Source organism: Ovis aries, chromosome 5 (assembly GCF_016772045.2).
Source record: "Ovis aries strain OAR_USU_Benz2616 breed Rambouillet chromosome 5, ARS-UI_Ramb_v3.0, whole genome shotgun sequence".
Lineage (NCBI taxonomy): Eukaryota > Metazoa > Chordata > Mammalia > Artiodactyla > Bovidae > Ovis > Ovis aries.
In genome coordinates, this window is record NC_056058.1 from 69,256,548 (window position 1) to 69,280,738 (window position 24,191).

Genomic DNA, 24,191 nt, shown 5'->3' on the forward strand with positions numbered 1-24,191 from the left:
AGCAGCAGCAGTCATAATATATGTTAATTATTATTATAGTAAAATTAATACATATCTGGGACTTCCCTGGTGGTCTAGTTAAGACTCTGCTTTTAACTGAAGGGGGCATGGGTTTGATCCCAGGTTGGGGAACTAAGATCCCTGGTTGGGAATCTGTGCAGCCTAGCCTAAATAAACAAATCAATATTTAAAAAATAAAATATATTCAATTTTGTTAACCGAGTGAATGGATATTTTTAACTAAAAGCCCCAAGTATTATAAAGGCAATCTGCAGGGACTGTGGTACCCAAATGGGTGAGGAGGGAGGGAAGATGACTTTAGCAACATAAAAACAAAGCATCCACATATTATGAACAAGAATGCCAGGAAAAATTAATTAGGGGTGGGGAGCATGGACAGGCTGAATAAGTTTTAAAAGAACATCTCTGTAATCCTAAGAATCTACTCCATCTTCTAAAAAGTCTATGCAATTCCCTTTCATAAATATAGTTTTTGGAGGAAAAGAAAAAAGAGGTTAATCGTGAATAATTTAGAGTTTAAGCTCCCACTCATATACCGTCAACTAATCCTCTGAAACAGGGGGGATCTAATGCGTGATGATCTCCAGTGAAGCTGATATAACAACAACAGAATCAAGTGCACAGGAAATGTAATGCACTTGAATCATCCTGCAACCACCCCCCTACCCCAGTCCATGGAAAAACTGTGTTCCATGAAACCAGTCTCTGGTGCCAAAAGGCTGGTAACTGCTGCTCTAAGAACAACTACTTACCTGGATATTCCGGAAATATGGAAACAACTATAGAGAAAACACACTTCAATCTTTTTCAAAGCAAAATGGTCATAACATCTGTATGGTATTCAAATTATTTAACTCCCTAACAGTAAATTCTTCTTTTAAAATAACCATCCGAGAAAATGATAATGACCATGAAGTGGCAAAATATTTCTAAGAGCTGACAAATCTCGACCTCACTTTTGTACAACATCACTTAGAGAAAGACACTTGAAAATGAACACTGGTATAATAAAAGAATCTTCTTAATTATCAACATAAATACTCATTAGAGTTTTCAAACACTTGGAAGGAATTTCCTTGGTCCTGGCTCTAAGATACCAATACATAGTCTTAAGTTCTCTATGTTTCCATTATGATTTCTATGTACTTTTGATATTTCTGTATTATATCCAATAGGATATATCATACAGAGGTCTAAGTTATTTCTCAATGGATGGACTTTTTAAAAAGCAACTAATTCACTTAATTTCACTATTTCTGTTTTACCACAAACAGGTTGTCCAACGACTTACTATAGGTTAGTCTTTAAAGTCTTTTCCAATTCAATCATCCAGCACTTAATCAATGTGATCTTGTGCTCAACAAGCTTCCAATCTGACACTTTGTGATTCCTCCCATGAAGTAGACTCCACTGTTGCCAGGACCAGGCCAACGAAGGCAAAACATTTAAGACCTAGGACCATATATGAAGAAGAAGCCCCAGTTTCAAAAATCCCCACAGAGTTCATTAAATTGAACTAACTGAAAAGCAGTTCACATTTTAAAGTCAAGCAGCTACTTTTGGTGGCGTGAGAACAGAGCGCTCTGTCATTTCTACCTACCAGGGTAACTCCCCAACAAAATTGTAAGCTAAACGGTAATGGGAACAAAATAGTTAAATGTATTAGAATTAGAACAGGGCTGTTTGTAAATCTTAAAGAATTGTATGTCATTCAAAAATGCATCCTCGGGGACTTCCCTGATGGTCCAGCGGTTAAGATTTCACCTTCCAATGCAGGGCAGGGAGGTTCGATCTCTCCTTGGGAAGTTAAGATCCCACATGCTTCTTGGCCAAAACACCAAAATCTAAAACAGAAGCAATATGGTAACAAATCCAATAAAGACTTTAAAAAAAAAATGGTTCCTCAGTGCTTTCCTGTTCAAATCACAAAATGTAGTTCTCACAAACCACTGTGACTATCAGCTGTTCATCTTACTCCATGAGCAAAAAGGTGTCTTCAATACACCTGCTAATTCCTACCACTTATAGTTTTAGGCAATTAACTCAATCTCTGAGCCTTGGTGTCTTAATCTGTGAAATGAGGATTAATAGAATTTAACTTCATTGGACTTCCTAGAGTAAAATGAAATAGTATCTACAAAGAACCTGGCACAGTGCCTAGAATGGGAGTGGGAGATACATAGTGACTCTGGTTGATTATAGAAAGTAAAGCCTGGCAACCTCCTTAGATGCTGGGAACAAGCAGAAAAGAGAAGTCAAATATTATAGGAATTATGTGTTTTAAAAAAGGCTAAAAACCCCCCACAATTTTGTTAAGGCCACTTGGTCCAAAGGTAAAGAGACAAAAATTGACTTCTTAAACTTCTAGTGGGCAACCAGACTTAAGGAACAATTTGCAAGTCTAATTACCAGTTCTACACAAAGGATCTGACCTGCCACCCAAGTGGCCCATGTATTGCTTACTTTGTAACTACATTCCAATCAAATTACCCAATAACTTTAAAAACAGGTTTAACAAATTTATGGTCCTACTATCTTGGCAAAACTGCCCCTCCCTAAAAGGCAGTTATCTCCAAATATGCTCTAAGAGTCATCTGTATCAGAATCAGCTTGTTAAAAACAAATTGGTGGAGTGAAGCTCAGAAACCTTAAAAGCACATTTGTTTTGAGAAAAACTGCCCAAAAGATTTTAGCCAAAACATTCTCTATTAAATCCATCCAGAGTATAATTTAACCTCCACTTTCCTGCATGAGCTGCCACTAAAGTAAGCTCTGTTTTGCTGGTGTGCCTGAACTAATGAGGGAATTAAGACAGAATGGGACCAATAAATATCAAGAAACAAGGATGTACTTCGGAGGCACAATTTAACTACTAAAAATATCTTTCATTTTTAATCAATGTGAAATTAACTCAGCCATAACAGAGAAGATGAACACAAATTCTTTAATGGCCCCCCACAGAAAAGCTGATCTTAGGAAGATTAAACTTAGTTCCATCAAGAGCATTGCTTTAAGACAGTACACAGTGAAGTATGGTCTTATTCACACATAAAAGGCTGAAATTTAACCTCATTTTATTGGAGACCCAACTCCAATAAAACATGCCTGGCATAATTTGTGTTTAACGCATCTAGTTATCTAGTCTACAAAATTCTTTTCAGTACTATGATATTACAAGATTCTTTACATTCAAACTAGACTTTTAATGTTCAACTAATCACTTCCAAAAAAATCACTGCAGTCCAACCAGCAATGAAGAGCTAACTCTCAATACAATATATATACAAGTACAGCAGTGGCTGTCCTAAAGCTGCCTGGGTCAAAGTGATTGGCACTCATCTCTATGCTGTTTTACTGTGGAAATTCTTTATCAACATGTTTAGATATAAGCAGAATAATCAAAAATATTTTTAAGTGTTTTAAATATACACAACTCAGCACAATCATTCAAGCATACTACTTCAGGGCCTAAATTCTCAACCTGGACACTTAATATAAGCTACTCATACCACTACTCACTGCTTCACCAGAATGGCTGTATATTTTTCCCACCAAAAGTAGGGCTATTGCACCATACGTTTCATGATGTCTGTAAAGAAAAAAAATCATTGTCTTGGTTTATATTTCCTTAAAAAAACAAGTAAATCTATAAATTGTCTTAAGAATTTAGTGAAATCTGAAGTTGTCTAAAGAAATCACCTCAGTTCTTATTAATGCAACCTGCATACACAAACAAAAGTCAATATAAATGTAAAAGATCGTTTCCAAAATACAACTAGCTATAATCTTTAATAAGTACGTACCACAAAATTAAAATGCACAAGGATTTTTAAGCATAAGCATTTACTTCATGATCCCTTAATTCCTATCAGTTCCCAAAATACGGGATCAGAAAGATTTTTTAGGACTTCAACGTGGCTTTATAACTTTAAAGATGTGAAGAATAGTAACAAACAGTTTAAAGATCCCTCTTATAGAAAGGAACCACAGGTCTCATACATACGTCCCTTCAAAAGACTCAGTGGTAAAGAATCTGCCTGCCAAGCAGGAGACCCGAGTTTGATCCGTGGATCAGGAAGATCTAGAGAAGGAAGGAAACAGCAACCCACTCCAGTATTCTTGCCTGGAGAATCCCATGGACAGAGAAGCCTGGTGGGGCAGAGAGTCAGTCACAACTTACAGAAAGACTTATTTTCTTTCAAGTATAGATTGAAAAGCCTGGGAAACTACATGTCCAGAAGCTCCGGCTGAAGGCTTTTGCCCTCAGCAAGTTATCTTGCCTGGTTAAACTTTTCTATGTTTGGAATTACTAAAGTTGGAGGTATGTTTAAGGGAGAGGCCTAGAAGTCTGCAGGCAGGCAAAAGATATCATATCATTTCTACTGACCCAAAACAAGGCCCTTGCGGGCCTGTAGGGGGCTACAGTTGTCCCATCTGTTTACTCCTGAGGGAAAAGAACTATTTTTAAAATGTTATGGAAATGCATCCAAGGGGATGCAATTGGAAGAAACTCACAATGTGGAAAATTCTACCAAAAAGGCTATGGATTAACAAATAAACTGCAAAGGAATAAAAGTAATGGCAGGAGAACTACAGATGGAAACCTTAGGGAACTTAACCAATTGCAATGCATAAACTTTACTTGAATTCTGATTTGAACAAAACTTAGATGTTTTAGGGGGCTTCCCTGGTGGCTCAGATGGTTAAGTGTCTGTCTACAATGTGGCAGACCCGGGTTCAATCCCTGGGTTGGGAAGATCCCCTGGAGAAGGAAATGGCAATCCACTCCAGTACTATTACCTGGAAAATCCCATGGACAGAGGAGCCTGGTAGGCTACAGCCCATGGGGTCGCAAAGAGTCGGACACGACTGAGCGACTTTACCTTACCTGGTGGCACAGAGGTTAAAGCGTCTGCCCGCAATGTGGGAGACCCAGGTTCGATCCCTGGGTCGGGAAGATCCCCTGGAGAAGGGAATGGCAACCCACTCCAGTACTCTTGCCTGGAGAATCCCATGGAGGGAGGAGCCTGGTAGGCTACAGTCCATGGGGCCACAAAGAGTCAGACACGACTGAGCGACTTCACTTCACTTAGATGTTAATTTTGAGACACTGACTACATGTATGATGATGTGAAGGAATTGCTATTGTATTTGAAGTGACAACAGTAGTACAGTTAAAATTTTAAAGTCCTTATCTTTTTAGAGATCTGTACCAAAATATTTATGGTAAAATGATGTTTACGATTTGCTTCAAAATAACCCAGTGGAGGTGTGCATATGATAAAACAAATCTGGCTAACAGTTGACATATGTCAGAGCAAGGAACATCCACTTACTGTAATACCATGGATGTTCATTTACCATAAGAAAATTAAACAAATACTGTACAACCAATGATTATTCTGTCTAAAATAAGCATTGAGACAGTTTAACAACCTGAAGGAATGTTTACTATAGAATAGTATATAATGCTAAATGAAGAAACAAACATACCAAAGTCAAAATTTCAAAAGCATAAGGTTAAGGAAGAAAAGACAATAGGAACACCAAACTAAATCTGGGAGTTACTTGATTACTTTATCTGCTAGTCATTAGACTACTGTCATTAGACTGCTAAAGTAGAAAGGGTTAAACTACCAAAGAGGGCTGAGGATAAAATAGTGGATAGGCCTAGAATAAATAATGCAAGCCTCAACTTAAAGCCATTCAGTTTCAAATAAATACTCCACTACACAAAATTTGTTTTAACTAGATATTCAAATATCCTCATTTTTAGGGTGACCATGTTTTTTACTTGCCGAAGCAAGCTACTTTGAATAAAGAAAGGAGATCAACAATCAAACCAGGTACAGGAAACCAGGTACCTGTATAGGATGGTACAGGAAAACCAGACCACTTGGTCACCCTATTTAGGTCTATAAACTGAGGTGTAAAAGTTTGTTTGCTTATTTGTGTCTAAAGTGAATTGCCTTAAGTCAAAATGAATTAGCCTCATAAAGACTAGAGACTGAATCCCAGACAGGCAAAGAGATTTGCCCAAAGTCAAGGTGTTAACTGGAGAGGCAGATGCTAGAAGTCAGCACCCATGTACCCTGAAACTCTGTCCAGATCAATGTACCATTCAGCACCACTTTCTTTTCTTTAGGTTTTTTTTAATTACATGTGTCCTGCTCCTTTTCCACAAAAAGATTCTCTTCAAAAATGTCTTCTTCAATCAAACAATTCTAAAAATAAAGCAAAAAATAATTCAATGACAGGAAGGTAAAGAATGTCAAACAAATGCTTACAAAAAGCATACTCTTGATCAAGCCACATATATATATATAAAATCCTGTACTCTAGGATCTGACACTTTCTACATGAACAACTCTTCCAACTTTAAAAGACACTTCTGTGCCACACGTCAGAATAAAAAAATTAATAAAAGCATTAAGGGGCCCATTGGAAGACTGAAGAAAAGTACACGTACAATGAGGAGCCTAGTAGCCTCCAATCTTGCCTCTCACTGAAGAGGCAAGAACCAAGGCCTCAGAGCTTACTACGTTCCCAGTATACAGCTATGAAAATGGGGAGTCTCCAGAGCAGGTTCTATGGCTATGAGCTGACTAAAAATACCTGCCTGGCTCCAACATACACAACCTCTGTATTATCCCATATAGCTATTAACAGAAGGATAAGCATATATTTCAGAAGCATGCACTTCTTTACTTACTACTTAACAGGAAATTTGCCAGCCCAACTGCCTTTCGAATATGAAATTAGAAAATGCACAGGCTTTAGAATCAGATCAACTACATCTGAATCTTTGCAATTTACAAGCTAAATAACTGGCGAAATTGACAGAATTTCCTCCCATCTAAATGAAAAATACGCCCAGAATTAAAGCATGAGGTTCAAAGCCTGTTACTTAACAGGTACTCAAAAAAAAAAAAAACCAAAACAGGGAAGCTCTTAATTTTTATATTGGAGTACAGTTGATTTGCAGTGTTGTGTTCATTTCAGGTGTACAGCAAAGTGATTTAGTTATACATACACGTCTATTTTTCTTCATATTCTTTTCCCATATAGAGGAAGCTGTTGTTATTTCTACCTAAAGGTTTCACTCAATGGCCAGTTAAAATAGGAAACAACTTATTTTTATTTATCTCTTGGTCACACGGCCTTGTGGATCCTAGTTCCCAGACCAAGGATGGAACCCAGGTCCAGGCAGTGAAAGTGCAGAATCCTATCCACTGAACAGCGAGGTAATTCCTGATACAAACTATTTTTAAAGCAACTGATGACTCTACTCACAGTCTTGATAAAATCTGTAAAGATTTCTCTCCTGGATCATCAGTTAACCCCAAAACTGTGCATGAAAGTATGCAAAGTAAGCATAGATTGCAAAATAATATTGGCAGATCTATTTTTCCATATTATATTATGAAAGGATTTTCAACTAATCAATCACTGATCCAATAATTCCTCAAAGAGCTAAATTTTTAAAACTATTTTATTTCCTCACCACTTCCATGTGTATGCCTCCCATGTAAGTTTCTAGGAGGGTCAGATTGTGTCTCATACATATAGTATTTAGGATAGCTAGGAGGGTGCCTTACATAAAATATTTGTGGAATGAAAAGTTAATATGGTTCACTTAATGGCTTTTTAAAAAATGATGAACAAATCTTTTCATTTCAAAACATTAAAATGTAAAAGGTTCATAACAAAAGCTACAAAAGAAGCTGCTGTTCATTAGAAGTACTATAGGTAAAATAGAACTGCAATTTCCTATGAAAGAAAATTTTAAAAAACAAAACACCTGGACAATGAGCACTTCAAAACAGGAAAGCACTATGGATTCCATTTCCAGAAACAACTTACCTTTTTGCACCTTCCTTTTGCAGATTTGAAATCCAGATTCTCACACAATCACTGCCCTTCACTTCTGTTTGATTCAATAGCATACACACTACTGACCATACAGTCTCTCTCTTGCTAATAAATAAATACATCAGTAGAAAGCACACTGGTCTTATCTGCTTTCTGTTTTACGAAAACAAAAGTGCAAAAGTCTTCACCCAAAATTCTTTATAAATAAAAAACTAAAAAAATTTTTCAAGAAGTGTGTGCGATAATGGCAAAGGCTCCCATCTTTTCCCATACTTCTATTACATACTTCTTCCCCAAAGGAGGAAAGATTCTTGTGTCTTGATGGGAGGGCAAGCAGTTACAAGTAAAACACACTAAAATAAGCCATTTCTAAACAGGTGAGATACCATCAGAGTGTGTGCTGTTGCAGGAAACAGAATGGAGAGCCGTGAATGGGAGTCTCTGCACTTCATATCTGCAAAAGAAGAGAATAAAAAGGTTAACTTAATTCCAGACTCGGAACACAGTATCTTCACCTGTCTAAACCAAAGCCCCAAAACAATGTAAGAAATGAAAATGTGCTAAAGAGGTTTATGGGTGAACTCAACCATTCAAACTGTATCCAGTTTTAGAAGTCAGTATTTGAACACTTTTATACCACATCATCTTGATATTAAAAGTTAAATAACGAAAATCCCATCTCTTTAAGCTTCTCTTAAAATTTATCGTAATTACCCAAATATGCCTCCGTATTGAACAGTTATATAGGGGGAATTAGTTCTAACATTAAGAATAACAATCAAAGGGCTCATTTTGAATAAATGCTCTTCCCTTTGTAAGGAGTGACAGTTAACCTTTCCGGAACCCCAATGCACACACCCCTTTCTCCAACCTCATTAAAGATTAATTTCGGGACACAGCAATCTCCCCCACCCTGTACCCCGAACTCTGCGAAAATTCTTCTGCGTTTTGCATTAACCCACCCGACTCAGTGTGGGGTGAGCCAGGGTCAGGTGTGGAAGGAGGCTGGGACTGGGGGTGGGGGGAGTGAGACCCGGGAGCCCCTCTAGCACTCGCACCCCCCACCTGGCGGCACACCTGCCTCCAGGCGCCCACCTGGGGCAGGGATCGCCCTTTCGCGGCCCCGCGCGCCTGCCCCACTCGGAGCGCGCGCCACGCGCCGCGCGGTACCCGAGGGCGGCGCAGGCGGCGGGGCGCCTGAGAGGCGGGAGCCGGGTGTAAAGGGGCAGCCTGAGCTCGCTCCCTCCCCGGGGACCAAGAGGGCCGGGGCGTCCCGGGGGGCTGCTGGGGGCGGGCGCGGTACCTTTTGGACAAATCCATGAGGACCCCGGAGAAGAGTTTCTCCCCGAGGCGGAACGACACGACGAGCGCGTCCTCAATGATGTGGTCCAGCGTGACCCGCACCTCCGAGCCGGGGATCAGTTGCGACACCGCGGAGTCCCCGCCCGCCGGCGGCACGAGAGCCGGGGCTGCTGGCTGGGGCAGCGGCGGTTCCTGGGGCTTCTCGGGAGCCGGGGGCTCCTCCGGCGGCGGTACAGGAGAAGGTGGCAAGCTGGGCCCTTCCTGAGGCGCGGCTGCCGCCGGCTCCACTACTCGAGCGGGCAGCTTCTCCTCAGGCTCCAGCTCCAGCCCCGCCGCCTCTGGGCTGCGGGCGAGCTCCCCCGGCGGCGGCGGCGGCGGCGGCGGCGGCGGCGGGAGCGGCGGTTCGTCGGCCTGAGAAGAGGACTGCTGCCCGTCAGCTTCGCCGTCCGGCACAGATGCTTCAGTAGCCGTGACCGGGAGGGGGTCAGTGCCGGCCTCGCTGCCGGGGATGGGCTCCATCTCCGGCTCGGCCTCGCCGGCGCCCCCCTCCCCGGGGGACGCTGCAGTCGCTGCCGCCTCTGCAGCCACGGCCGCCATTTTCTTCCTGGCTTCTCCCTCCTCCAACTCGGGCTGTAGCGGCGGCGGCGGCAGCGCTGTTTCGTTCCCTAGGCCTTCCCCTCCCTCCAGCAAACAGTTTTGTCCCGCCCTTACCCCGATGCTCGTTATTGGCACCGCGCCATTGGTTCTATCCTACACCCCTCCCGCACTTGTGACATTTCATTGGTCAGATGGGGACGTCTATCATTCAGTCGGTCCATCCTTCTCATACAGAGTAGGAACTTCTCATTGGCCAGACGAGTTGTCAAATGTCGAATCTTAGAGGAGAATTGGGGGGCGGGCTCAAAGGGGGCGGGGGAAGTCACAAAAGCTGAGCCTAGTACCTATCGCCTCTTTCTATTGGATGGAAGAGAAAGTAGAGTCTTGTGGTTGGCCTACACTCCTGCCCATTATCAACCAGGTTTTCCCGGAGGCGGGATAAAGGAGGGAATCACGTGGCGTGCCTGTTCTTTCAAGGCTACAGAGGGGAGGAGTAACGAGGTAATGAGGGAGGGGAACCGCTTCCCAAGAATCTCTGCGCAGAGGTCCTTAGAATAAATGTTATTTCTAGGAGCGGACCTGCTTGCGGCCGCGTGTGGGCAAGAGAAGCTTCTTTGGGAAGGACAACTAAAGTTTGAAGATAATTCTACAAACACTTTTTGAGCTCCTCCTATGCTAGGCACTGTGCTATTGCTAGGGATAGAAAGATGTGAAAGACATTCTCCATAACCTCATGGCAGCCGCTTCAGCTCCCACACAAGGAGTGTCTCCTTGAGTACTCTCCACTTTCTAGGAACAATGCATCTACTTATTTCAAAGTAGGAAAATGCTAATGAAAACAGGAAGAACATCACACACACTGGATTAAGCTGATGAATGTTTCAGAGATCAGTTTTGAGGCATTGCTGGACTTCCACATGAACCGCAATTTTTCAACCCAAATTCACTGGAAAGTGGTAGCACCTGGTTTCTTGCCTTTATCGTTGCCTCGTGTATGCTACAGGTGCAAAAAGCCTCTCTCTTCAGTGTCCTAATGCCCCTACTTGTCTATTCCCACTTTAAGTTTCTTGATTTGTTTGTTTGGAAGACTCTACTGAACCCATTTCTCTCAAAGTGTACCTCAGAGTGAGCCTTTTCTCCAGAAGAGATCATAGGCACTGAGAATGCCTACAGGAGGAAAAGAAGAAAGTTTACCAAAATTAGGAGTGAAAAAGGGAATCATAAGGACTTATCACAGCCAATACTTACTAAGCATCCCCTATGTGCCAGGCACTAGTACAAGCACTTGGTATAACACCTCATGTAATCCTTAAAATACTCCTATAAGGCAGTTACTGGTAATGTTATTTAGTTGCTAAGTTGTATCCAACTCTTTTTCCACCCCATAGACTGTTAAGTGCACCAGGCTCCTCTGTCCGTAGGCTTTCCCAGGCAAGAATACCGGAATGGGTTGCCATTTCCTTCAGGGGAGCTTCCCAACCAAGGGATGGAACCATGGCTCCTGCCACATTTCCTGCATTGCAGGCAGATTCTTTACCACTGAACCACCAGGGAAGCCCAACTGTTATTACACCTATTTTATAAATAAAGAAATTGAGGCACAAAAAGGGTGCCCAAGGTCATATAGTAAATTGCAGTCAGAATTCCAAGGTTTTGTGTGTTTCTTGGGGGGTGGGGGTGGGGGTAGATATATTAGGAGTTTGGGATTAACAAATACACACTACTATATATAAAATAAACAACAAGGACCTACTGTATAGCACAGAAAACTATAGTCAATAGTTTATAATAACCTATAATGGAAAATAACCTGATAAATAATACATATATATACGAGTGAATCACTTTACTATACACCTAAAACTAATACAGTATCAATCAACTATATTTCAATTAAAAAAAAAAACCTGCAGTTTTACATTGAAAGGATTGAAAATGGGAAAGAAAAATCGCCATAGGCCCTATTTCAAGCCCTGGAGCTCTTAGGAAAGGCAAATAGGAAATCCCAATCAGGGCAGGTTCAGCATCTCCAAACTAACAGAAGGAAATAAAGGTACTAATCCACTCTGTACCAGAGATTTCCCCCCATAAGCTCTCATTTAAAACCTGTGAGTTAAACCTTCTCCCTGTTCTACAGGTGAGGAAACCAATCCTTAGCCAGGTTACAGGCCTTCTTATCCATCACACAGATGGCTAGCAACAGATCCTAGAGAATGCAGGTCCTTCCAAGAGCATGATTGTTTCACTCATTCATTGAACAAATAATCTGTCCCCTGCAGGCTAGATCTCTTGCAGGAAACAGCCATGGATCCCAACTTACAGAGTTTTTACCATGATTGCTTTTCTGTATTTCAACATAATCAATTAAACATAACATATAGTTCTATGAAACTTGGAGACCCACACTGAGTTCCTGTATTGCATAATATCCCACAGGGAGAAAAATACAGTTCAGGTCCTAGGATGTGATTACCTCTTGCAGTAATTCACTGCAAGATACTGCAGTAAATCCTTTAAATTAAGGATTTATAGCAGGTAGTGGCATACCAAGTAACCCTTCTAAATCACCATTTTCAGCCTGCAACTCAAGATTCTCTACTGGCTTCCTAGCCTCTTCTGCTTGTCCTTCAAGGCTCTCTCTGTTCCTACTTTATCTTTTGGGGTCTGCTCTCCCTTGCTCTGCAAGATTTCTAATACTGGGGAGATCTTTCATCCATTTATTCAACAAATAAATATTCAAGGCCTACTATATGTCAGTTGGGGACTCCCAAGTGGCTCAGTGGTAAAGAATCCACCTATAATGTAGGAGACCCAGGTTGGTTCCCTGGGTTGGAAAGATCCCCAGGAGAAGGGAATGGCAACCCACTCCAGTATTCTTGCCTGGAAAAATCCCATGGACAGAGGAGCATGGCAGGCTACAGTCTGTGGGGTCACAAAGAGTTGGACATGACTGAGCAACTGAGCACACACACACCATATGTCAGTTACCGGGCTAGCAGTCAAAAGGCATGCAGAAAGAACACGTAAGCCTCCTGGGACTTATTTTTCTACTTAGGAAGCTAGAAAATAAGCAATGAATAAATAACATGATTACCAATTGTGAGCAATGCCATACAAGAAATAAACAGGACGAGGTGATAGGGAATAGCTAGGGGAGAGGCAGAGAGTGTCACTTTCAGATAAGGTAATCAGAAAAGACCTCTCTGAGGACAAGACATTTTAACCAATGCAAAGGATTAAGAAGGAGCCAGGGACTTCCCTGGTGATCCAGTGGCTGGGACTCCATACTCTTAATGTAGGGTGCCTGAGTTCAGTTCCTGGTCAGGAAACTAGATCCCATATACCACAACTAAGGCTCAACACAGCTAAGTAAATGAAAGTGAAAGTGAAGTCGTGTCCGACTCTTTGCAATTCCATCCAGGCTTCTCTGTCCATGGGATTCTCCAGGCAAGAATACTAGAGTGGGTTGCCATTTCCTTCTCCAGGGGATCTTCCTGACCCAGGGATCGAATCCAGGTCTCCTGCACTGCAGGCAGATGCTTTACCCTCTGAGCCAGCTAAATAAATAAATATATTTAAAAAGAAGGAGGAGCCAGCTATTGACATTGCTGAAGGAACATTTGGGTCAAAAGGAACAGCAATTGCTCAAGTCCTGTGACAAAAGAGGGCTTGGTTTACTCCAGAGAGACCAGTGTGACTTCCCTGGTGGTTCAAATGGTTAAGAGTCTGCCTGCAATGCAGGAGACCACAGTCCAATCCCTGGGTCAGGAAGATCCCCTGGAAAAGGGAATGGCAACCCACTCCAGTATTCTTGCCTGGAGAATCCCATGGAGAGAGGAGCCTGGTGGGCTACAGTCCATGAAGTCACAAGAGTCGACCCTAATGATCAAGAAATCTCTCTCATTCAACGTGGTTGAAGAGGAATAAGCAAGAAGATAAGCTAGGGAGATAAGGCTGGAAAGGGAAATAGAAGTCATATTTTATGTACTTCAAATACAAAACAAAGGATCTGCCCTCAGGGGTTTCCAGATCTACTGGGAATCCAGCTTTTACATGTGCTGCTATATCCTAGTCTCCACTGCCTTCAGCCTTCTCCTGGCATAGGGTCAGCATAGCGGAGGTATTTGTAGAATGGATGAAATCAAAGTGAAATTCTCTCAGTCGTATCCGACTCTTTGCGACCCCATGGACTATATAGTCCATGGAATTCTCCAGGCCAGAATACTGGAGTGAGTAGCCTTTCCCTTCTCTAGGGGGTCTTCCCAAACCAGGGATTGAACCCAGGTCTTCCACATTGCAGGTGGATTCTTTGCCAGCTGAGCCACAAGGGAAGCCCAAGAATACTGGAGTGAGTAGCCTATCCCTTCTCCAGTGGATCTTCCTGACCCAGGAATTGAACCAGGGTTACCTGCATTGCAGGCGGATTCTTTACCAACTGAGCTATGAGGGAAGCCCCTATAGAATGGATAGCCACATGGCATTTGTTGCTGAATTGAGAGAGGTTTTGATGAATGGTTGAAAGGTTGGTCCATTTATGCTGCTAGAACAACATGCCACAGACAGGGTGACTCATAAACAACAGAAAGTTGTTTCTTATAGGTCTGCAGCCTAGAAATACAAGATCAAGGTGCCAGGACAGTTCAGTGAGGGCCCTCCTTCAGCTTGCATAATTATTGTTGTATGCTCACTGGCAGAAGGGGGCAAGAGTGCTTTTTTGGGCCTCTTTCATAAAGGCATTAGTCTCTTTTCATAAGGGCCTTGTTTTAGCGACCTAGTGCTCAGTCACATCTGACTTTTTGCAACCCTCTGGAGTCTAGCCCACCAGGCTCCTCTGTCCATGGAATGTTCCAAGCAAAATACTGGAGTGGGTTGTCATTTCCTACTCCAGGGGATCTTCCCAACCCAGGGATTGAACCTATATCTCCTGCACTGGCAGGTAACTTCTTTACCACTGTGCCACCTGGGAAGTCCAGTCTGGTCACCTAATCATCTCCCCAAAGTCCCACCTCCTAGTACCATTGCCTAGGTGGTTGAGATTTCAACATGTGCATTTTGGAGGGACACAAACATTCAGACCATAACAGATGAATAGTTGTTTGGTTGGACAAATTGTTGAAAGGATGGGTGGATTGAGAGATGAATGGCAGGGATAATAAATCCAGCTGACTAACCAAGCGGATTCTCACTGTCTCAAACAGACTTTGATCTGAGTTCTCCAGAGTACTACAATTTGTGTATGTGTTCAGTCGCTCAGTTGTGTCCAACTCTTTGTGAACCCACAGACTGTAGTTTGCCAGGCTCTTCTGTTCATGGGATTCTCCAGGCCAAGAATACTGGTGTGGCTTGCCATACCCTCCTCCAGAGGATCTTCCCTACCCAGGGAAGATAAAGTAAAAACCCAAACACTGGGGTGGTGGTTCATGAAGACGGATAAATATGGCTAATTATGTTTTAGTAGTTTTTGTTTCCTGGGCCTAGTCTCTTGGGAAATCGAATTACAGACAGGCAATAGCATGGGTCCTGGAGACTCAGGACAAAAGGAAGTAACTGTCAGCACATCGTCATGAAGTCACAGTGGCTGAATAAATTGCTCCTCCTGTTCTAGCCCTATTTCTGTCCAAGTAACCAATATTTCTCTTCTACAATCAGATCACCCACTCCCAGGCCAAGACTGTGATGATAACTATGGACAGACATGTCGCTGGGTCTCCATGTGTCTCAGTGGTTCTCAATGTATTAATGGATCTCTGAGAATCCGCTAAAAAGTTGTTTTATGTACTGTGTAATCACATTTATATAAAGCACAAAAACAAAGAAAACAAACTTATGCTGTTACAACTCAAAATAGAGGTTATTCTTAGCAGGAGAAAGGGGACAGTACATCTAGTGACTAAAAGGGAATATGAATGGAGTTTCCTGCAACTCTGATATTTTTCTGTTTTTCATCTACTCACTAGTTATAAGGAATGTTCAACTTATAAAAATTCATCAAGCTGTGCACATATGTGCTTTTTTGTGTATAGATTTGTATTAGTTTTCCTTTACTGCTAGTGTCTTAAACAAAATATTTATTTTATCAGTGTCTTGGGTCAGAAATTCAGGCAAGGGTTAGCTGGGTCCTCTATTTAGGGGCTCTCTCAAGGCTATAACCAAGATGCCAGCAGGGGCTGCAGTGTCATCTGAGAGTGTGACTAGGGAAGGGCCCACTTCTAACCTCACTCTCATGATCCCGGCAGAATTCAGTTCCTCAGTGGCTGCCGGCCAGAGGCTGCCCTCAACTCCTTGCCATGTGTGCCTGTCCAGAGAATAGTTTGTGACTGACAGCTTGCTTCATCAGAGCAAGCAAATGAGAAGAGCCAGGGAGAAATGATGCAAGGAAGACAGAAGTCACAGTCTCTTATAGCCTAATCTCAGAAGGGGCATCCTGTCGCTTCTGTTGTGTTCTGTTCAAAAGCAAGTTAAGACACTAGAGCCAGCCCAAACACAAGAGGAGAAGATCACACAGGGGCAGGAGTACCAAGAAGGTGAGGATCACTGGGAGCTGATGGACACCTCATTTAAAGGTTTTAAAAGATGAAAAGAAAAAAAAAATATTCTAGATGTTTTCCCAAACCTCCCCCCACCCCGACACACTCATCCACAGACTCTGCTGAAGTCTCTTATTCAATGCAGGTGCTTTCCACACCATATTACCTGCCCCTAGTAACAGATCCTCACCTCAGACTGGCAGGTGGAAGGGGCCATCATACTAAAAAAAATAAATCCTGGGATTTCCAGTGGGTAACACTTTGAGCTCCCAGTGTAGGGGGCCCGGGTTCAATCCCTAGTCGGAGAACTAGATCCTACTCAGTGAACTAGATCCTGCATGCCGCAGCTAAAGATCCTGCATGCTACAAGGAAGATTGATCTTGCATGCTGTAACTGAGACCCAGCACAGCCATATAAATAAATGAATATTAAAAAAAAAAAAAAGTAAATCCCAACATTGAAGAAAATCCCTGTAAAGAGAGCCATCATCTATCCAGCTATTTAGTGAGCACCTATTATGTGCCAGGCTGGGACAGCAGTCAGATGAGCCTGGGGGCATCAAGCACATCACAGGTGGGCACCATCCTGCGTCATCTTCCTCCCTGGTCTCAGGTGTTCCTTCACGTCGTCCCTGCCCCTCTCTATATATGCTCAACAGCTGCCATGTCAACATAGTTCCTTCAAAAGGGACCCTAAGGGTACTGCTTGGGAGGGAGTGGTTCTAGGCTGAATGTCTCAGTTTGTCTGGGACTGAAATATTTCCTGTGACACAGGATGTTCAGTGTTAAAAGTTGAACAGACCTGGAATTTCCTTGGTGGTCAAATGGTTAAGAACTAAAATCCTGCGTGCTGCTGCTGCTGCTAAGTCGCTTCAGTCGTGTCCGACTCTGTGCGACCCCATAGACGGCAGCCCACCAGGCTCCCCCATCCCTGGGATTCTCCAGGCAAGAACACTGGAATGGGTTGCCATTTCCTTCTCCTGTGCTTGAAAGTGAAAAGTCAGAGTGAAGTTGCTCAGTTGTGTCCGACTAGTAGCGACCCCATGGACTACAGCCTACCAGGCTCCTCCATTCATGGGATTTTCCAGGCAAGAGTACTGGAGTGGGGTGCCATTGCCTTCTCCGGCATGCTGCATGGCACGGTCCAAAAAAAAAAAAAACAAATTAAAAAAAACAAAACACAAGTCAGTCAGGCCTAGCTAGGCATACCCTAATGGTTGGCCAGACTTCACTCTTCGTATCTTACAGAAATGAGCATTGATCTTTGCAACAACTGAGCAAGAAAGGGAGCCTCAGAGAGGTCAAAGAAAGCTTCCAAAGCTAGAGACTGGGCCTCACAGTCTCCAAAGAATGTACTCTCGGCAACTTTGATCTTTTTGCTGTTTCTTATGTTTCCTTAGCCATTCCCTGGGACAAGATCCTTGGGTAAATGGCAAATCAGTGTGCATTTTTTGGTCTAGCCTTCTAGTTTCAAGCTGACAGGTTAAATCTGACCTTTAAAGTAGAAAATCTAAAAAAACAAAAACAAAACCTGACCTTAGATTCTAAACACCTTTGATTGTACCCACCCGCTCATAATAATTCCAAGAACTTTTATTTACTTAACATTCCTCTAGGTTGGGTTCTCCCCTCATGTCAAATGTGGTAGCTATTAGATTATTAGATCCTTGTAAAGTAAGGACTTAATTTTATAGCTTCCTTAGCACAGTGCTAGGCCAAGTAGTAATGTCTAATATTTATCAAGTACTTACTTTACATCAAGCCTTAAATCAATTAAGCCCTATGAGGTATAATCACATAATTATCACCATTACAGATTAGGAAACTGAAGAATAGAGAGGTTAAGTAAGTTGTCCAAGGTCACACAGCTAGTAAATATAGGCACCAAAGAGTAACATCTATTTGCTTGTTGATTACGAAGAGCTCCCTGTGCTTTTTCTGAAAAAAACTATCATTTGCTCTGACAGACTTAATCTTTCTGAAAAACAGGTGGAAACCTCAGCTAAAGAGGTTCATATATGACATCCATTCTTGAAAAAAACACAAACTCATTTTGATAGCATTACTTCTGTGTCATCAGTTTCTCTCTGTCTTGCTTTTCTTCTCTCTGTCTCAAATGATAATGATCACCTCTACCTCAAAAAAACAATCATCTCTACCTGGATCAGGGCTGTGAAGCAGCAACTATTCTTATTATCCCTCCCAAAGGTCTGAAGGCCTGGGTGGGAGTGTGGAGGTCATTTGGTTCATCCAATGTAAGCGTTGGGCAAGGCTGAGCACGCATACAATACAAATTCAGAGCTAGAGGCTGCCGGTCAGGCCCTAGTCTTAGCATTCAGTTCATGGCTACTCGTTTCTAAGCAGCTATTTCCGTGCTTACCCCCAGTAATTTCTGTCACTACACAGGTGCTGGGCTTCCCAGGTGGCTCAGTGGTAAAGAACCCACTTGCTGATGCAGGAGATGCCAGTTGGATCCCTGGTCAGGAAAATCCCCTGGAGAAAGAAATGGCAACCCACTCTTGCATTCCTGGCTGGGAAATTCCATGGACAGAGGAGCCTGGTGGGTTACAGTCCATGGAGTCACAAAGAGTTAGAGACGACTTAGCAACTAAACAGCAACAACAGAGCTGTTACATTTGCAAACACAAACATAATAAAATATTCAGTTCTATGTTGCTTTGGTTCATTTTTATATTAAGTTCCAACTTTCTGTTTTATTTGTATTTGTTTTTAAAATAGCAGAGATTCTTCTTAGGAAGGAATGTGCGTACAGCTATACATAGAAAAAAGCCCTTGTGACATCAGTCTTGTGCATCATTTGACCTCTCCCACAGAGTGCAGTGCTTCAGCTCAGTGGTAAAGAATCAGCCTGCCAACACAAGAGATGCAGGAGACATGGGTTGGATCCCTGGGTCGGAAAGATTCCCCTGGAGGAGGGAATGATAATCCCTTGCAGTACTCTTGCCTGGAGAATCCTATGGACAGAGGAGCCAGAGGGCAGGGGTCAGGGGATGGAGGGTCCACTCCATGGGGTCTCAAAGAATCTGAACACGACGGAGCACGCAGAGAGCACAGTGCCTGGCGTGCAACAGACCCTCAAAAACATTTGTAGCAACCTCCCTGGCAGTCCAGTGGTTAAGACTTTGTGCTTCCCTGCAGGTAGCATGGGTTCAGTGCCTCATCTGGGAACTAAGATCCCACATGCAGGACTGCCAAAAAAAATTGCAAAATTCATAAACAGATGACCAAATGAATAGTTATTACTAGGGAGTAGGATCACTGTTGGAGAAGGCAATGACATCCCACTCCAGTACTCTTGCCTAGAAAATCCCATGGGCGGAGGAGCCTGGTAGGCTGCAGTCCATGGGGTCACTAAGAGTCGGACACGACTGAGCGACTTCACTTTCACTTTTCACTTTCATGCATTGGAGAAGGAGGTGGCAACCCACTCCAGTGTTCTTGCCTGGAGAATCCCAGGGACAGGGGAGCCTGGTGGGCTGCCGTCTATGGGGTCGCACAGAGTCGGACACGACTGAAGCGACTTGGCAGGATCACTGCGGGCTCTCTTTTTCTTTTTGCCCATCTACATGTCCCAGTTATCTTAAGTTTCTCGTTTTTCTACATAGAACATGTATTTCTTACAGAAAATGTTTAAAATCTTTCTTCAGCAAATAAATAAGTGTATAAAATGGAACCTGGGTAGTCTTGTAACAGGAAGATCACAAACATGGGCTGTCTGGGTTGGGTGTGCAGAGCCTCAGACATGACTCAGAGACATGGGATGTGATGGAGAGAAGGCACAAGAGTTCCGATCTGAGAACCCAGAGCCTCCGCCAGCCTGCCCTTTCCATTCTCCTTTGGGTCACAGCACATCATATTTTGCTCTCATATGTTTACTGGGTGAAAACAAGAAGCAAGTCCTCAGAGAGTTTTTCAAGGACTGCGAATGATTCATAAGGAGCTCTTCGACCTTGACTGTTTCTGTGGCTCAGCGTTCATTAGAGGTGGCACAGCTCCCACCCTCCGCCTGTCCCTGAACCCTCAGAGGTGACCCCTTTCCGTAAGTATTGGCCCCCATATCCAAATCTGAATTCCTTCCATCCTCAGCCCTCTCCACCCAGGTTTGTGGCCGCTGGGGAAGAAGGGAACAGACAAGCCAATTTAGGTGTCGTCCTCGCTTTGTTCGCTTGACCTTGAGGCGCTTAACTCAGCAGAGCTCCTGGTGTGGGGGGAGCCCAGTACGGGGAGGCTGGCAGACTTCTGGAATGAAAGGCCAGAACTTGGAGGTCTCTTGGAGCCCACGCTCCTTCTCTTGGCTTTGGTCACCATAGTGACTTCTCTCTGAAGCCTCAACCCTGTGGTTTTTGCTCAATATTCATTCATAACAAGGCCACCTCTGCGTTTTCCACCCACGGGGGAACAGGCGCTGAGTACATTCACAGTCGTGCAGCTGACACACTGGGCCTTTAAACCGGGGAGGGGAGGGTGGCAGGGCAGTGGTGTGCACGGAGCCTGAGCCTGAGCCTGGTGGAAGGGAGGCAGTGCTCTGCTGTTCAGAGGGAAGGGTCAGAGCTGGGAAGGGATTGAGACCCCTTCCGGTTCTGTCCCCTCAGTTTACAGAGGAGAAAGGACTCACCCACAGTTTCTCATCATCAAGGGCGTGCAGGGCCCATATTCTCAACCCAAATTTTCTAACTTCTTGGGCTTTTGTGCCAAGCACTGGGGTCCCACTTCCTGGGACTGTCACTAAAGGTTACCAAATTTATGGTAATCAGATTGTGATGAGCCCCTGGTGAAAGGCCAGAACTAGAGTTCCTGTAGGGAGACAAATCATTTTGATTTCCAGTACAGATTTGCAAGTAAATTAGCTCATTTAATCCTTAAAATTACCCTGCAAAGTGACTATCATTATTTCCTTTTAAATTGAGAAACCTGAAGCTTCAGAGAGTGGCTGAATCTGTCTACTTGGAGTCAGAGGCAAATTTGAATGCTACTCTGCAATTTACTAATGATAAAGGATGGTACAATAGCTCATTAGTTCAGGCAATGACTTCAAATTCACTGAGATCAAGTCCAGCCATTGTCCTGCTGTGTGACTTTTGACAGTTACTTCACTTCTCTGAGCCTTTATTTCTGCATTTGTACAAACATGATAAAACAACCTACTTTATAAGTCATTGTGAGGAGTTAATAAAGTAATGAATATAAATCACTTAGCACTATGCCTGACAGTCAATAAGTAGTTTTTGTTATTCCAAAATTAAAAAGTACTCTCCTGCTAGAACTTCTGGTCACAGACAAAAACAGAAAAGTCTACAATCTTCTTCCAGACTCACCCAGAGCCCAAAACCTTTGCTGTCAGCCAAGGAGCAGAGTACTTGAAAAAAGGACATTCCATAGAGAGGAAGGTGAATTTGGAAGATGCTTTTCATAGCCTGATTTTCAATTTTCAAAAGATTTAGACAAGGGAAGAGAAGGGAAGGATGGAAATTTGTACCTCCCTATAGCCTTGCTGCCAATATTTTCAGAGCTATGCTGCCCAGCAGGGTGGCTGCCAGCTTTGTGTGGTTACTGAAGACATGAAATGTATCTGGTCCAAACTGAGATGTGATATAAATATAAAATACACACTGACACTTAAAGACTTGTGGGAGAAAAATTTTATAAAATATCCCATTGTAAACAGCAGGATCCTACTGTATACCACAGAGAACTATATTCAACATCCTACGATAAACCATAATGTAGAAGACTATATTAAAAGATGAATGTGTATATATACATATATATATGTATGTAGAACTGAATAACTTTGCCATATAGCAGTAATTAACACAATACTGCAAATCAACATAAATAAAAATAAATTATTAAAATTCAAAAATAGAGTATCTTCATGTTGGGAATAATTGTGTGTGTGTGTGTGTGTGTGTGTGTATATTTTTTTTTTTAACCCCCCTGCCATGCCATGTAGCATGCTGCTGCTGCTAGGTCGCTTCAGTCATGTCTGACTCTGTGCGACCCCATAGACGGCTTTCTACCAGGCTCCTCTGTCCCTGGGATTCTCCAGGCAAGAACACTGGAGTGGGTTGCCATTTCCTTCTCCAATGCATGAAAGTGAAAAGTGAAAGCAAAGTCATTCAGTCGTGTCCAACACCTGGCGACCTCATAGACTGCAGCCTACTAGGCTCCTCTGTCCATGGGATTTTCCAGGCAAGAGTACTGGAGTGGGGTGCCATTGCCTTCTCCGGCCATGTAGCATGCAGGATCTTAATTCTCTGACCAGGGATTGAACTCACAGCCCCTGCAGTGGAAGTACAAAGCCTTAACCACCGGACCACCAGGAAGTCCCTGGAATGATATTTTAAGTAAAATACATTATTAGAGTTAATTTCACCCATTTCTTTTCATATTTTTAATACAGCTACTAGAAATTTTTCAGTTATATATGTGATACATATTGTATTTTTATAAAACTGAGCTGGTATAGAAAATTCTAATTCTAGCTCAGCTAACCTATGTAGAACATCTCCTCACATTTCTCTCCTTTAATTGTCACAACAATATTATCTGAAAGATATTGTCATCTATATTGTACTAGTAGAGGACAAACTTAGGGATACTAACCCTTCATTTTGCCAGATAAAGTCACCAAATCACTATTATTATGTACTATATCATTTTATAAAGAAAAGACTTCTTTAGTAAGAATAAAATTGAACATTTCAACTATATAAAACAGTATATTAACACCCACAACTGTCTCCCATAAGAAAAAAATAAGCAGGCATTCTTATTATTTTGCAGGCACTGGGATAATATATACTTTATATCATTAATTTCTATAAAACCCATGAGATTGGTACTATTATCCTCATTTAACAGATGAGGAAACTGAGGCTCCGAGAGCCATTTAGCTTATAAATTGGGGTTATAAGAATATAGGTTACAAGGTCCCCAGAGAAAGAGAACCAGGAATGGCTTTCTTGATATAAAAGAAGCCATTTGGCCTAAGCCATTTTGCAATCAGCCTGGCTGCACTGCTTGCCCTTGAACAGGTCTCAGTAATCCTTGATTTTAGAAAACAAAGAAATGCAGGAGCAGGGAAAAGGCAGTCAGACAATAGTTCAGTGGTAAGTCCTAGTTCCTCAGCAATCAATGCAAAGAAATAGAGGAAAACAACAGAATGGGAAAGACTAGAGATCTCTTCAAGAAAATTAGGGATACCAAGGGAACATTTCATGCAAAGATGGGCTCGATAAAGGACAGAAATGGTATGGGCCTAACAGAAGCAGAAGATATTAAGAAGAGGTGGCAAGAATACACAGAAGAACTGTACAAAAAAGATCTTTATGACCAAGATAATCACGATGGTGTGATCACTCACCTAGAGCCAGACATCCTGGAATGTGAAGTCAAGTGGGCCTTAGAAAGCATCACTACGAACAAAGCTAGTGGAGGTGATGGAATTTCAGTTAAGCTATTTCAAATCATGAAAGATGATGCTGTGAAACTGCTGTACTCAATATGCCAGCAAATTTGGAAAACTCAGCTGTGGCCACAGGACTGGAAAAGGTCAGCTTTCATTCCAGTCCCAAAGAAATGCCAAAGAATGCTCAAACTACCGCACAATTGCATTCATCTCACACGCTAGTAAAGTAATGCTCAAAATTCTCCAAGCCAGGTTTCAGCAATATGTGAACCGTGAACTTCCAGATGTTCAAGCTGGTTTTAGAAAAGGCAGAGGAACCAGAGATCAAATTGCCAACATCCGCTGGATCATCGCAGAAGCAAGAGAGTTCCAGAAAAACATCTATTTCTGCTTTATTCACTATGCCAAAGCCTTTGACTGTGTGGATCACAATAAACTGT

The 24,191-nt window shown here is 42.6% G+C and overlaps 1 protein-coding gene across 22 annotated transcripts in view; it reads right to left on the reverse strand.

The window, feature by feature from the left end:
* Window positions 1-9,801, reverse strand: part of PWWP2A (PWWP domain containing 2A) — a 51,436-nt gene extending 41,635 nt beyond the window's left edge. For 11 of the 22 annotated variants that reach the window (XR_009600913.1, XR_009600912.1, XR_009600911.1 and 8 more), the window contains exons 1-3: window positions 9,197-9,801; window positions 3,541-3,610; window positions 1,786-1,865 (exon numbers count right to left, since the gene is read on the reverse strand). Coding sequence is in view for 12 of the 22 variants with exons in the window: in XM_060416599.1 (XP_060272582.1) it covers window positions 1,786-1,865; window positions 3,541-3,610; window positions 9,197-9,792 (746 nt within the window). In the remaining 10 variants the exon portion in view is untranslated. Of the gene's footprint in view, window positions 1-1,312; window positions 1,730-1,785; window positions 1,866-3,530; window positions 3,611-7,884; window positions 8,259-8,279; window positions 8,303-9,196 lie in introns of those variants that run through there. The other 11 variants (XR_009600914.1, XM_060416603.1, XM_060416600.1 and 8 more) reach the window with 8 other exon arrangements.
* Between the last annotated feature and the right edge of the window lie 14,390 nt (window positions 9,802-24,191).